Genomic DNA, 15,872 nt, shown 5'->3' on the forward strand with positions numbered 1-15,872 from the left:
GAGTTTGCCACTACATCCAGTCCCTCAGTCAGACACCTGTGAATCAGTTTCTTGTGACTGTACATTCCTGGGCTAAAAGCTGATTTAATTTACAGTCCACTGTGTTTATGTGTGGTCCCTGGGTCTGGCATTAGTTCACTAAATTTTGTCATTTTTTAAAAAATAATGCATCCAGCAGATTTCAACAACCCTCTGCAGTCACTGGAGTTACTCAGGAATTATGTTCCCTGCAATCAGTTAATTTATGTTCTCTCTAATTCTGTGATATTCATTTGCTGATGTTTCTGGCTTGCATCATTCTCGATTACTTCTATTTTTGAAATCTGTTGTCACTGAGGTAATCATAGCTCAGGTTGTAGACATTTTTTTTTAGATTAGGCTGCATTCAGTGTTAGATTAATCAAGGGGTTTTGTTTTCTCTTGAATGCGTGTAATACAGGATGTAAGTCTTTGATGTTTTATCGTGAGTTTGTTACGATATGATTGGTTTCTGCAAAGAACTTCTGCTTTTATCTTTTATTACTATTTTTCAACAGTGTGTCTGACCAAGAACTGCCTTTTATTTCATGTTGGTTTTTTTAAAAAAAGTTTTCATGACGAAAAGGATAAGCAAACCCCAAGCACGTACAATATTCAATATATAATGTTGTCTACCTCAGATAAAATAGACTGCAAATTTCTGAGAAAGCTAAATAGAAGTGAAAAATTTGCATCTGTTTTACTGATTTTTGAGTAATTAATAAATATTTCTTCTAGCCTGTATTTTGAGGCACCACATTTTTGTTTGCCAGTCTCTTCTGGGTTCTTGTTCAGTATACTTGAACTAAAAGCATTCTTTAAAAATATGAGTATGCTATAGGTGTATTATCTGATTCCTTCTAATATAAATAACTTGCTCTGCACCCAGGTAACACCACTGTCGTCTTATCTGTAGTTGACTTGAATTACAAGTTTTTAAAGTTTTGAAATCCAGAGAAAAGAGAGGTCATAATTAAGCTTTTCTACCAGTCGTCCCTTGCGTTCATAGTCTATTGCTATTCCACCCTTATCCTCCTGTATTACATTGTCTTTTTCTTGCCTCTTCTGAACGTTGGGCAGGGCTTTCCTCTCTCAGTCGAGGCTGAGCTTCCTTCTCTGAGGAAAGGTAACTGCAGTGGCAGGTTTCGAAGGGTGCATTTAAATTAATGCCAAAGCCTGACAAAAAGGATCTTTTTATTGCTGCAGGAAAGAATTTCTTGACCTGATGGATAAGTATGGCTCTCACAGTGACACCAACTCTGCAAGGAGTTCTCCAACACAACTATCAGCTGGTGAGAGATGGCTTCCTAGCCTGACGTAATCCTGTAGGACAGTAGTCATACTTCGATGGAGTAGAAGCTTGTACTTCAAACTCTTCTCATTTGGGGGGGGGGGGGGTGTGTGTTTATATTGGAGGAAGGGACTGAAAGCCAGGCAAAACCCATTTACTTAGCCTTGTAACGTTTAGTTTGCAATCTAAACATGTAACTTGAGGGGTTTGCGTGTCAGTTTCCCCAACTCTTAAAATAAATATACTACCACGTACTTTCAGCAATTTTAATTAATGAATAATGTGCAAAATATTTGATATTTGTAGATGAACTATGCCATAAAATTTCAAAGTCCTAAGCAAAAATTCTGAGCTAGAATACCATAAATCCTAATCCTCATGGAATTGTGCCTAATTAGGATGTCTTTATACAGCATGAGTGATTGTTCTTTAGGAAAGTCCGTTGAGATTTTTTTTTTTTTGCACTCAGTTAGAAAAAAAAATCCTCACTTCCTGTATTTCAAAGAATTATTTCTGGAACCCTGAGCGGCTTGCCAGTCTTAGCTGTGTAGACATAAGCTTGCTTTTGGTTGTCTGATATCTTGTAGTTTGTCTGCTTTCTAACATGAAAATAATCCTACTGAATTTACTTACTTGAGTGAAATTTTGTGCTTTTTCTCAAATATGTGTTTTATTTCTTTTTTTCATTATTGCTTTTCTTGAAGCAAAATCTATAGACAGCCCTTCTTCTGGGTCATCCTCAAGGTCACAGAGTCCTCAGTTGCATCCGAAGGATAATATCACCACCATCAGCAAAAATAATTCTGTCCCAGCACCATCCCCAAAGCTTGCAAAGTAATTTCCAAAACTGACTGTAACTTCTTTGTGTGAGCTGTAGAAAATGCCGTATTTGACTGGTTGGGAAAACTTGGGGTTGAGCACAAAGTGTTAAACTTTTTTTATTATTATTATTTTTTTTTAAATCCTGTAACTTATAATACCATTGGTACTGCACAGTTTCAGTTTTAATAAGTTATTTTTCTCATTTCTTTATTGCTTGCATGGTAGAAGTAGATTAATCAGGTTGACTTTTGATCTTAGTGTGTCCTAATGAATTAATTCTTCTGGTTTGTGTGTACCTAGGTCCTCCCGTAAGCCTTGCATACGTATAGTAGAGAGGAGCTTTTATTTTGTAAAAAAAATATTGGGTCTCTTTGTAATTGCCAAAAGTAACACCTGAAGGTGCTTAGTTTGTAGTAAGTAGGCAGTGTGATGGTTGAACATTGAGATTAACTGTCTGCTATTTCTGTTGGTTGCTGTAACACGTATTTGTGAAACCAGTAAGATAAAGATACTCTATCACTTGAGTCTTTATTGAGTATGTAGTTCTGTGAAGTAATTCTACCTTTCTTTCTCTTCATAGGGATAGTGCATTTCAGATAATCTCCGTTTGCAAAGGAACGAGCCTAGGTTTGAATATTGTAGGAGGAATTAACAGAAATGAAGGGCCTTTGGTATATATTCAAGAAATTATCCCTGGTGGTGACTGTCATAAGGTAAAGACCTTTTTTCCCCTCCCTCCCGCTTCGGTGACCTGTATTTTTGCCTTCATTTAGTAGCTACTTCAGTGGGTTTTATGTATTTTGTATTTTAAATAAAAAATGTGTTTGTGTTTCTCCTTGCTTTCTCTTTAAACAGAATTATCTCATTGCACCATAGCATGGTTACGTGGTAATTAAAATTATTCATGAGTTCGTTTGAGGTAAATGAGGATCTTACTCCCCAATTTATCAATGAGAAAGTAAGTCAACTTCTTTAAGAGGTTGCATGATGCAAGGTAAATCAGCAAGGATGGGACAGAGGTGCAGATTGCATCATTTTTTTTGTCTTGGACATTTTTCCCTTAGACTTAATTTAGATGGGTCCTTGCAGTTGGAAAGCACTGTGTAGGTGAATTAGTGAAAAAAAAAAAAAGTCTCACAGTGCAGACTAATAAAATGTATGAATCAGTCCTGATTACTGTTTTTGTTTATGACAAATGCAATATGTAAATCAGGAGGGCTTGTCAGTTTTAAAAAAGAACAGAACTGTCTGGTTCAAGTACACAAAACTGTTTATCCAAGTGTCTCCTTTTGCATCCTGAGTTGTTATGGTTACTTTGATGTGTAGATAAGCAGGTTTTGTCTCTTGCCAAGAAAAAGTGTACAAGTTTTTTTCACGAGCAATGAGTTTTGCGCCAAAACAGTCTATAACTATTTGTGACTGAATTTTTGTAGATTAAGGTTAATCCTAAAATGTCAAGATGGGAGGAAAAAATGCCATGTTTCTCCAGGACTTCTTTTAATAGATGAATGGTAATAATTCCTTTTTTTCTCCTGTTTTGTTCTGGCTGCTAAAACATTTTTCTCATTGTAAACGTATAATTTGAAGCCTATCAGACATAGTCGATAGACTGAGGCTATTTGCAGTAGGTTCTCATATTAGCAATAGTAGAGGTAGTTTCTTTCCCAATGCTGGGTATCCCGTTTGAGAAACCCGAGTAGCAAGCGTGTGTTAAATCGGTGCCACACGAGGGCAGCATTGACACGGGTATCTTTTGATAGGCTGGCTGCAAGCGACGTGAAAGATGTACATTTTTCTTCAATCAAAACCAAAACACTCAGTGACAAAAGATGTAGTAAAGTGCAATCATAGGTTTGAAATAACATAGCTAAAGTTATGGTATGTGGGTATTGAGTATGTAAAATTATACTGGTCTTGAAACGGTATTTTACTTATTCCCTGTGTATCTTCTTCTGTGTACAGTTTGTTTCACATGGTCAGATTGACTCTGTGATTAATTTCTTAAGAGCTGCAGAACACAGACATGTTAAGTGTAATTTTGAATTACATGAATTTTCAGTTGAATTGTTGAGGCCTCTTTTAAAATGTGAGTAAAGAAAGCTTTATCTTAGTGAAGAATCTAGCCTGGAGTGTTTAAAGTCTTGTCTTACAGTCTCTGAGACAGAGATGTGATATGTTGCTGTGTTGGTATAAAGTTTGCAATGAATTCAGCAGAAGCACAAAGTTGACAGTATTATTTCTGTTGTGGTTTTGACTGGTGAATTCCGAATAGACTAATCTGGTTTTCTTCTTAAGATTAATATGGCTAATAAGTGCCTGAAGAGTCCCAAGTATGGCCAAGAACATGGGGGTTTGAAATACAAATTAATCCAGCTCACTGCTGAATTAATTAGTAAAGAAGCTTCCTGTAGTCAGATGGATTGGTATCCTTGATGGAAGAATTACTGTCTGTGGTTTGTTTGTGGTTTTTAACAGAAATATGTATCTGGTTCCAAGTCTTTACACAGAATCTGAGATCCATTCTGTGTGATGAAGCTTTTGTAATGACTGCTATCGTGGTCATTGAAGGATCGCTTGATCTGCTGTTCATTTCTGGACGATTGTCAGGCAAAACATATAGCTGTTCTTGATATTTCTCGTCTTAACAGATCCAGAGCAGCATGTTAAAGTTCTCTGATTATACAGTTCTTTCTATAGCATTAGCAATTAATATAAAATTTGTGGGGGTTTTTTTGGTTTGGGGTTTTTTTTTTATTATTTGTTGTGCTAGGATGGACGACTGAAGCCAGGAGATCAACTTGTGTCCATAAACAAAGAGTCAATGATTGGTGTCTCCTATGAAGAGGCAAAAAGTATAATCAACCGGACAAAGATGAGGTATCTGTTACTGTCAAACAGCTAACTTTCCAAAATGGTTTATTGTATGATATTTATGATCAGATTATTGTGATTAGTCTTGTTGTGTACGTAGAGGAAATGCAAGGGATATTAATTTTTTTGAAATATTCAAGTGCAATATTATTTCATAGAAAAAGACTCAAATGCACCTTTTTAGACCTGTAAAATTATGATACTTTCATTCCTTTCAAAAGAAGACACAAACCAAAACCCAAACCCACAATATTTGCCTTTTTTAATGATGGGAATTAGAACATCCTTTTAGAAAAATAATGAATAAAATAACTTACAGTGTTTGGGAAAATGTAGTTTTTGTGGGGAAATGTAGTTTTTGCAAGAGTAACTTCTAATCTTATAACCAGCATAGTCTACAACATGTTGAAACTTTTAAAATTTAATTTTAGGTTTGAAAATTTTTGGGAGATAGCTTTCATTAGGCAAAAAAATATCCCCAGTTATTCAGAAAATCTGCAGCGTCCTTCCAGCCTCTTAACGTCTTCCATAGCATATGGAGAGCAACAGGCTGCAATACTTAGTTCTCTTGCATCTCCTAACGGGAAGCTTGTTTCAACGCTCGCTCCAAATGCTGTGAGTATACTTGTTACTGCTCTTAGTGTAAAGCAAGCAAATGATTGTTTTTCTTAATTTTATTGGAATTTCGGTATAGGGTTATTTTCATTCCGTTTCCATTCTAGTAAGAAAATGATGGGCTCTTTTTCCTGCACAGTATTAATTCTTTGGTATATCAAGACTTGATATATGTAGTGTATATATGTGTATATATATATATATATAGTGTGTGTATGTGTGTATATATATATATACATATACACTGTATCAAGAAAACTTGTTGTTTAACAGTAGAGTAAACCACACCAATGAGAGGAATTAGTTGAGTTGTGGTAAGAAAACGAATCAAGTAAAATAAGCATTTACCGTGTTCTTAGATACAAAGTTCTCCTTGCTGTTTCTCTAGGAAGTAAAGTTTCAGAATTAGATACACATAGTTATATATTCCAGAGATAAAGTACTCTCTGATGACTGCATATGTGTGAGCACAGTACAATAGCACAAGTTACGCTTCCTCCATGATGGTGAGATTTTTGCTTAAAAATCAGAGTCCTAGAAGAATGTGGGGTTTTCCCCCTTTTGACTGTGCAACAATTGTTTTAATTCATACAGCTCACCATTAGTGTAAAGAGGTAATGTTGACCATAAGAAAGAAGATTTAAAAACTACTCTATTGTTTCAATTTTTTAAAAAAACAGTTTCCGTTTATCGCATTTTTAAAACTAAATACAAGTCATTTTCTTTGAATAAGGAAGAATAAAATGTTCCACATCAAACACGAAGTCAAACCAGGTGATTCTCAATTGTTCTCACGTTGGTACTTAAAATTCTTGTCCATTTTTCTTTCCTAGTAGAGATATAAACATTGAAACAGGTTGCCTGGAGAGACTGTGCTATCTTAATCTGTGAAGATACTCAAAACCGAACCAAGGTTTTGATAAGGCCCTTACAAGTTTTTAATGGCATTCCTTCTCACACCCCTCCCCTCCATGCCTTCCATTTTCTCCTAAGGTTGTTTTGATCTACCCAGCCCTATTTCTCCCCCTGGTCTTCCTTCCTCTCCCTCTCTTTTACATTCATGTGTATTTCTAGTTTGACTTGTGATCTGCTTTAGAAATGGTATTTCATGACTTTTGATTTTCTTTCGTAGATGGAAACAGGAGTAAAGATGGGAGAGCAATCTCCAGTTACTTCTCTAGACAGCAGTCCTACTGATGTGTCTGCCACTGGTAAATGCTGATTTAATTCCTTGCCACCATTTTTTTCTTCAATAACTGTCATACAGAAAACAGAACATAGTGAGACTCAATAATCTTTAAAAAAAGGAATATTGCAGTATTTCTGTAGAACTAAATAAAGAACTGGGATCAATGGATTGTTTAGTAGCTTTTGTCAAATATAACTTAGATTGTCTTTAACAAACAGCTGAAACCAAACAAAAGTGAGTGATCACAACATTTGCTGTACAGCAGTAATGGTAATAGACTTAGTAGAAACCAGATAATAAAGGCTCATGTATAGATCGGGATCAGGTTGCCATAGAAACTGTGCTTTCTTGATTTGATGACATTATGTGGATGTGTACTGCTTGCACTTTTTATTTTTTAAATCAGGGCAGCAGGTTGGAAGCATAGAAATAATATGCAGACCCCTTTCACAGTTTTTCCGTTAATAACAAATAGAATGTATGTGTGTATATTTGTCTTTGAGAGTCGTGACATCCAAACAACGACTGTAGTCACTTTGAGCATGTCTCTAAATATGTATTTTGAAAACAACACTAAGGAAAAACAGAGGTTGTGGAACTTGATCAGAACCAAATCTGAACTGAACAATTGTGCTTCCTTTGGGGAAACAAATACGAGTTTTATTTACAAACAGTGAAAGTGCAGCAGTCTGACATAATAATGAGAGTCTATGTGAAGACTGGAACGATATTCTTTTTCTTGAGGCAGTAGTAAGTAAGTGTAACCCGTGCTTCTCAACTTGACGTCTGATACACTGAGAAGAGGAAGGACAAACATACATTCTAGATGTTGCTCCGCTGCTGTAATTTAAATTGTACCTGCATTTATTATGGCCCATATTGGATGTCCTAGTTTAAATGAAACAGCCTCCAAATGTGACCAGCTGGCTTCCTTCCTTGAAGGGTGAGCTGACTGCATGCGAGCTTTTGAAACTGGAAAGGCTGTAGCCTTGAATACACCTGGAGTTTAACGATCACACAGTTTTTCCACGTTTATCATGAAAAATGCCACAAGTAAATCAGAGGAACGAGACAAAAGGCTATTTTTGAATATATTTAGAGTATAAATTAATATTTATATTTATTATAATACATATAATTATACTGGTTAATACAATGCAAGATGCAGGAGCTTCATTGTTGCTTAAAGAGTCCAAGAAGGCCACAGTTTCTTAACATATCTGAATAACGTAGGTAGTGGAGTGGAAAGCAGAAATACTCGCAGCTCCAGTTTGTGCTGTTTCTTGTCATTTTTCTTTTTAGTCTTATTTAATAGCACTTCCTTAATCAAAGCGGCAACTTCTCTCATGCTGCCCTTTTTTTAAGGATAACTTTTCAAAGATAACCTTGAAAAATTAAAGAGGCTCTTAGATTATTTTTTTTTAAACGCTGTAAGAAAAATCAGTGTAATTTTGAGAAATTCTTGCACAAAGTCATACACGAGGCTTTTTCATTCTGAGTTGAAAGGAAGTGTGCCAATTCAGCTGAGGTTCTAGCCCACTGCCTTCAGAATTTAATATAGCATGTGAGAGGTGTTAGTGTTAAAGATTTTCAAGATGTTTTGGTTTATGCTTTTGGCATATAAAGAGAATGTAAATTACTTTGAGCTTGGAAACAGATATGCTGTGAAACGGAAAAAAAAATTCTGTGCAATTCCTTCTGTTCCTTTAGAGAGAGTCTCAAAGTGCAAGATCCTTTAGTTTCCAAATGTTGGTTTTGGTTTCAGTACCTCTCTAGTCCATTAATGAAATCATGAATTAAGATCTAAATTACATTTATAAATGATGTATGCAAACAAGAATTTAGTTTTCTTCTGCAAAACACAAGTCAATGAGTTTGTTCTATTTACATACACCTGAAATCCTAAGAAATTGATAGTGAACTGCTGCTTTTGCCTGCTGTCTGTGATCAAAAGCTTCCAAAGGTTGCTGCTTCTGGTGTTGTGTCCACAGGCGTGGCTGAAATGACCAAGCTGTGACTGCACTTCTCAAGTTCCATTAAAACTAAGCAAAACACATGAAAAAAAAGTGCCAGTATTCTGAAATCTTGTGTGTGGACTGCTTAGTCCTGCTACCTTCTTTTCCTTTCCTCAGTTTAATCATTTGTATATGTTGGAAAGAAAATAAATGCACATAAGTCATTAATGCAACTGGCTAAAATTATGCAGATTTGTATTCCTGACTATACGGGCTGGAGAGGAGGGGATGGTTTAATGGATGGGAGCTCTTGGAAAAGAGTTCCTCCCCACGAAAAAAGTACTGAGGAGCCTCCTGGAATTCAGTCTCAGCTGCCTTCATACAGCCCTTAGTTGGCAACAGGTCATTCCCTCTCTTTCCACAGTGTTTTCTAGATCCCTAGATATGCTTTTGGGAGCTGTTGCTTATGCTGAGGGTGTGTCTTGAAGGTCTTTCTTGGAATTCACAAGTGTGTTTCCTCTTCTGTTTCCAGAGTAACTGTGTATCTCTGAGAAAAGAGAAAATACCACAAGGATAAGCCATATGCTTGATGGATCGCTCAGTTGTTCCTGGTTTCTTTCTGCTAATTTGCTACTTGTCACTTTTTAATGTGAAAAAATAGTTTAAGTGATTGATAGACCCATAATTTTTGGTTTTTACCGTTATGTCCTTTTAAAAAAAGGAGTCAATCTAAATATTAGCATGTATTTGTGGCAAGTGGATGTTTAGCTGCCATTTGATGAGCAGAGCTTCAGAACAAATTTTTCAAAGCAATAGTTAGAACTATATCGTTACTTAATTTTAATTTTTTTTTCTTAGTTCTTGCACCTAGCCAGAATGATGATTATGAGCTGCAAGGAAGGAACTCTACTGTTCGTCTCAAAGCAGAAAAGCTGGAGAGGGTAAATACTTACAATCTTTTGAGTTTTCTTTTTTCCCCCTTCATGATGCATGTAAAACATCTGGAGAATATTTCTAGGCTGACAAACTTTAAGGTATAAATTATGCACCAAATTTTATACTAGTCTAGATCTTTCAGGTTGCAGGCCAATATTTCATTTTATATATTGGGCAAATTACTGTTTTTGTTAATCTAATTACTGATTAACTCTTCTGGGAATCTGAACATCTCTCAGGATTTTTAAGGCAGTTATTAAGGACAAAGGGTTTTTCTTACTACACTCATCTGTATTCAAGGTTAAATAATATCTGAACATCTCTCAATTAGAAGGAAAAGTTACAGAGTGTCTCTGGAATAAAAGTGTTGTCAGTGAGAGTATACTATGATACAAAGGCTCTTTGAAGTATAGCTCTTTAATTACTCCCCCATGTCCCTGTAGTCATTATCCCTAGTCTTGTCTCTTTTTTTTCTTTTTTTTTTTTTTTTTTTCCTCCAAAATAAGTTTTCTCCTTCCAGGCATTGAATTATCTCGGGATTCAGCCCACAGATGAACAGCAGCAAGCCCTAAGGCAGCAACTTCAGAAAGATTCTAAAGGAACAGTGTCTTTTGGAGGTAATAATTTGTTAATTACTATCTAAAATAATGAAATGTAGGAATATTGAAATGATAGATAACAACCATTAATATCTTTTCTGTCAGTATTGGATTGCTGCTGCAAATAGAATGATATTTTGAGGCAAGAACCTTATTTTGCTGTATAAAAGCTTGGAATTCTGAAACTAATTCATTAGAAAGCAAATCACTAATTTATCTAATTAAGAGCAGCCTTGAGAAAGTTTTGATTTTGTGCTCACAAATTCATAAATTTTTGCCTTGACAATAGGGTACTGTAATTGCTCCAAAAATGACTTGGGAGAGTATTGATGGTTAAAGAGACTTCTTGAAGCAGCTGAACTGACAGATTATTTAACTGGTTTAGTTTTTTAGCAGCAAGAACATTTCAACTAGTGCATCTAGAAAGAGATTTGCATAGAGACCATCGTGATTCTTCTAGCTAAACCTACTTCTGATGGGGATGAGTTGCTTCTATTGGTTATGACAATTTTGGTACCAATTTAAGAATTTTTCTCATAAATGTGAGACATGATAGTTCTGATGCTAAAACTGATGGAAATTTCACTTTTCCTAAAGTTTATGAAAAACAGAATCAAACATGAGTATATCAAAATTAGTTTCTTGTATTTAGCCATCCAAAAAAAGTTTATGAAAACCGGTATCAAACATTAATATATGAAAATTAGTTTCTTGTACTTAACCATGCAAAAAGACGCTGGATTTTCAAGTACCTTCCAAGAAAGATACTGGATCTTCCATTAGCTTTTGTGTGGTGTAAACAAACTGACCTTTGTATTTCCACTTTTCATATTGTGGAAATATTGTAGCAGAATTTTTTTTTATACATTCAGAATGAATGGGTAATCCAAGCCACATCGATTGAGAATGCTGTAGTGTTTGTATTTAAAACTTTCAACTTGATCAACATCACTTCTACCAGGTCTCTGTCAGGGGTTTAAAGGACCTGCAATGGAAACTATGAGCTGTGAGCTAGCACGGAATTTTTCCTTTTTCCTGCAGAGACACTGTGTCTCCTCTAGTAAGGTCGATTCTTTGGGACAGGCAGGTGTATAACAGGTGTGCAGATTTCTTCTGATTTTTCACAGGGGTCTGCCAAATGTAGAGCAGCTCTAACACGGTACTTTGAAGGTGAACTTCACGCCACCTTTTGTGTCCTTTTCTGCTTCACAGCTTGATTCAGGGATATTTCATCCCAAGACCTGTTTTGAACATTTTTATTTTTACCAGCTTTATCAAATGTCTCTGTTCAAAGAGATGTGTCTGATTTTCATATTTTCCTTTAGAAAGCTTACGGAGGGTAGATGCTGCATTTACAAGAGCAGCCGTCCATTGTGACGTTAGTAGTTGTGTCACAGCTAGTGATAGTGCTACTGAGCTCAACTTGTAGGCCGCAGCAACAAAATCTAAACTGTTTTTTAGATTTCATGGAAGTTTCAAGGAGCCTGTTCGCTACGCGTTTGAATGCAACAGATGATGGCCAAAAATCTGTAACATTTGGGATCAATGAAATTGCTGGCTTACTGGATTCCCAGGTATAACATGTGCCTGTACAGTGTTTAACTGTTGGGAGGAGATGGTTGGAAAGCTTATTATGTGTAAGATTACTCCAAATCTTGGGCAGATGTTTAGAACAGCTCCATATCACGGTGTTCTTTAAGGTAACCTAGTTTCTGTGAAGCTTTTTAAAACAACCTACTTTGCAGAAAGCAATTCGTCTAATTATGTTGTGGTTTGTGTGGACAACAGTGATTTGCTGAGGTTTCTTAATGGAACACACATTGCTACTACCTGTGTGAGCGATAAACAGTTATTGGGCCCAGTGATTTGAACTACTGCTACAGTGAAAATCACTTTATTCTAGAGGTGACTTTAAGAAAGAGCATTTGCGGCATAGGAACACTAAAATTAAATTACGAATTATTTAAAATATTGCAGAACACAGGGGTTCTGAGTGTTGTATTCTTGGTACTTTTAAAATATTTTTATTGATCTTTTTTAACAGGAAAAATAATTATTCCTTTAGATGATAAGCTGGTCAGAATTTTCTTAAGCATTTTTAGTATTTTCAGAGCTTTAAATTATTTTAAAATTAAGATAATCCTCTCATTTTATTAACAAGACCTTTTAAGATGTTAAAGATTGTGGAATATACAGTTAGCAACACATTCTAACCTTACGTATTTAAATATGCACAGTTTGTAACCTGTGATTCTTTGGAGGATGACATGGAAAGACTTAAGAAAGAAAGAAATGAAGCTTTAAAAGAAATGAGTGAATTAAAGGTAATAGTTAATTTTTATTTGCTTTAAATTATTCAAGAGACTAATTTCTTTTTGAGTGTATATAGTAATTTACTATTTTTCTTTTGATTTTTTTGTGTGCAATTTTTGATGAATAAATAAAAAGGCAGAGCAAACAGTCCTAATTATGTTTGAAGATTGTATGCTTACAATATCTTTCTGGAGACGGAGAATTTTATTTGTTATACTGAATACTAACATTTTTAAAGCTGATTCACAGAGAAATAAGCCTAAGCAGACGTTTCACAAAAGTGAATTTGGAGAAGTGACTGATTTGCATAGCAAGTTTATTTAGAAATGTGTGATCCTAGTAACTGAAGTGTCTGAGCATATGCTAATACTTTTGGAAGAAGTCAGAACTGGAGGATAAATTAATCTGTTTTCAAAATTAATGCATATTCTCATAGACCTTACAAAATACGTAAGACCTAAAGCAACAAATATATCGTTTCTTAATACAACCACAGTCCTATGCTCCTTAATCTGTTTTTTGACAACTCAAAGGATAAAAAATTCCAGTTCTCTGTTCAGCATACGTAACTCTTGTTCTTGGACAGGGCTGGAAAATTGATCCCAGGGTACAGGCAATTCTACAAAGTGCCTTCTCATCCAAAAAAAAATTCTTTCTTGCTCTAAGTTACAAAAACATTGGGTTGACCTGCCCAAAAAATCTGTTCTTTGCTCTGTGCACAAAGGTTCTTTTTCTGAAAACTTTGTACTGAAATGGAAGAACCTGATTTACATGGAAGTGGTGAACACTTACCATGAGTCCCTAAATTGCTGATGTTGAAAACTGGGAATGATCAATCTATAATTGTCTCATTTCCTACACTCTTCCCTTAACAAACTACAGTCAAATACTTGATACTGAGTGAGAGAGAAACAGCCTTGGTCTGACTCGGGATGAGAATCTTTATGCTTTTATAGCCCTTTTTTTTTTTTTTTTAAAAAAAAAACTTCGTTAGAACTTTTGACTTTCTGAAAGTGGTTTATATGCAGGCTTCTGGTATAAGTAGGTGAGTGAAAGAATGGTCAAACATACAGTGTTGAAAATAACTTGACGTGAATATTAGGTTGTACAGCAATCTGTTAAAGCCCCAAAAATGTCTTTATTCTGCACATTTGTAGGTGTTTAGGTAACAAGAGTTTCAAAAGGTGTATTTTACTTACGTCGCAGAAATTTTCAGTAAATAATCCTCAGGTGCTCAAGAAACTTCAACAGTATCAATGAACTTCCTGAAAAACTAGCTTTTAGAGATTAAAATTTGGTTTTGTCAAAGGTTTTATAAAAGCTCTTGATTATTTATCATTGCCACCAGAATTTTTTAATCCTGTGTTTCTGATTAGACAGCATTATTGTTGTGACCCAGAAACCTAGCAGTTGTACAGAAGGCAGTATGTACATTGATAGAAGTATTGCTGCCTGTAGTTTTGAAAAAGCTAATTGGGTTTTAGGAATAGAAGCTCTCTCAGACCTAAATATTAATTATTTCTTCCTTTTTTTTTTTTTTTTAAACAGGAAAAATTGTCTGAATCTGTGAATTTACAGAAGCAGTTAACAGAGGAGCTACAAGTAGTAAAGCAAGTATGTTGAAGTTTCTTAAAAATATCATTATTACCTTTTGGGGGTTTTTAATGGGTTTTTTTGTGGGAGGGAGAAGGAAGCACTTCCTTCTCTTTTGATGCTTTTATAGAGACTATACTTTGACACTGATTTCAACACAAAGGGGTTCTTCTGTTACTACAAAGCTTTTGATTACAATTAGAGAATATTGATCCTTAAGTTTTTAGAGCAGTAATAATTCTCTGCTATTCAAATGAGGTAGGAACCGTAATTATTATCATTTGGATAATAATGTAGTAGTACCTTTCTGGTCTTAAGTGTTCTTGAAGTGATTGTGGAACAATGTACCTAATCTGCAGTCCTAACGTTTGCTACTTACATGTCAGCCAGAGTTTTAACTGTGAAAAAATAGACACGCTTGACAATTCTACCTGGTACTTACCAGGAAAAAAAATGGTAGTAAGTGTTCTGTCTCCATATCTATCTGTAATTATGAGAGAAGAAGTCAGAGTTTCTTATGAAATTTAGCCTTCTTGTGTCTCTCAAAGGAAATTTCCGGTTATACATAAGCCTCACATCATTTATAGCCTGGATTCAAAACCAAGTAACTTTCAAGTTTCATGCTTTACTGAACATCACCCCATCAGCTGTTTTGTTCTTATGAGCTGGCTGCCTTTCTTCTCTCCTGTGCTGCTGCACGTGTTCCTTGTAGGTTTGTCAGGGCTACCTGTTCCATCAGATGTCATACATAAAAATGCAAGGTGCAGTTTAAAAACCTTTCCACCTACTGTTACATTAAGATTAGTTTTACATTTTTGCTTGTATATGTACGTTTGTTCAGCACCTTCGTTATCACCTTTTATTCCTAGAATGTAAGAGAGCTGCTCGAAAGCTTTTTCCATTGGTATTGTGTTGTTGCCATCTGTACGCTTTGGGACAGCAAGGAAATACATTGGGTTCTTTTTTTTGGATAAAATTTAACTGGAAGTATATTCCAGTAGTGCACCTCCTGTTTCCATTCACTAGTGGGTGTTTGGTCTGTTGCTCTAGGCTAGAGCTGATGCTCAGTCCATCAGCCTAGACTAAAGCTAGTGCGAAGTACAACCCCCAAAATGCGAACAGTGTGGACGTCAGGTCCTCAGCATCGAGTGTTTCGATTCTCACACTTGCTCTGATTGGGAAGGTAGGCTCGGCCGGACAGCGGTGGTTTGAGATGGGCTGGTTCAAGGGGCAGCAAAGCCCATTTCCCACCACGCGAGGTCCTCGTACTTTTAGTTTTCTCTCAAGTACTGTCACGTGGTGGTGAAGGTCAGCTTTGCAGCACAAACCTCCAGGGCATAAATTCTCTGATTTTCTAGTAAGCATTTTAAGTAGCTGCTGTTGAAAAGGTTCCATATAGCGAAATGAAAGAGAAATGGTAAATTACATGTGGTTACAGTACTGTGCGACCTATTTTTAGGAGATACAAGCAGGCTTTTAATGGAAATGTTCATTCTGCTTATACTTGGTGCATTTTCCAGTGTTTTACATGTATTTTGTTAGTTCAGAACCAATGTTGACACTGAGAGTCATGGTGATACGAAGTTTAGAAAAAAATAGGCTACTTCCAGTGCAAGTTGCCATTTAACTTACGATGATGCATTCCTGCTTGAGCTGAAGTTAGTGAAATG

The 15,872-nt window shown here is 35.7% G+C and overlaps 1 protein-coding gene across 2 annotated transcripts in view; it reads left to right on the forward strand.

The window, feature by feature from the left end:
* Positions 1 to 15,872, forward strand: part of STXBP4 (syntaxin binding protein 4) — a 66,794-nt gene that overhangs the window by 6,889 nt on the left and 44,033 nt on the right. Inside the window, exons 6-16 of one of the 2 annotated variants that reach the window (XM_086473677.1) lie at positions 1,225 to 1,310; positions 2,014 to 2,143; positions 2,712 to 2,844; positions 4,902 to 5,008; positions 5,434 to 5,617; positions 6,750 to 6,828; positions 9,620 to 9,702; positions 10,218 to 10,314; positions 11,758 to 11,870; positions 12,534 to 12,620; positions 14,158 to 14,223. In XM_086473677.1, coding sequence (XP_086329803.1) covers positions 1,225 to 1,310; positions 2,014 to 2,143; positions 2,712 to 2,844; positions 4,902 to 5,008; positions 5,434 to 5,617; positions 6,750 to 6,828; positions 9,620 to 9,702; positions 10,218 to 10,314; positions 11,758 to 11,870; positions 12,534 to 12,620; positions 14,158 to 14,223 — 1,165 coding nt within the window. The remainder of the gene's footprint in view (positions 1 to 1,224; positions 1,311 to 2,013; positions 2,144 to 2,711; positions 2,845 to 4,901; positions 5,009 to 5,433; positions 5,618 to 6,749; positions 6,829 to 9,619; positions 9,703 to 10,217; positions 10,315 to 11,757; positions 11,871 to 12,533; positions 12,621 to 14,157; positions 14,224 to 15,872) is intronic. The other variant, XM_086473678.1, reaches the window with a different exon arrangement.

Source organism: Leptosomus discolor, chromosome 15 (assembly GCF_034619465.1).
Source record: "Leptosomus discolor isolate bLepDis1 chromosome 15, bLepDis1.hap2, whole genome shotgun sequence".
Lineage (NCBI taxonomy): Eukaryota > Metazoa > Chordata > Aves > Leptosomiformes > Leptosomidae > Leptosomus > Leptosomus discolor.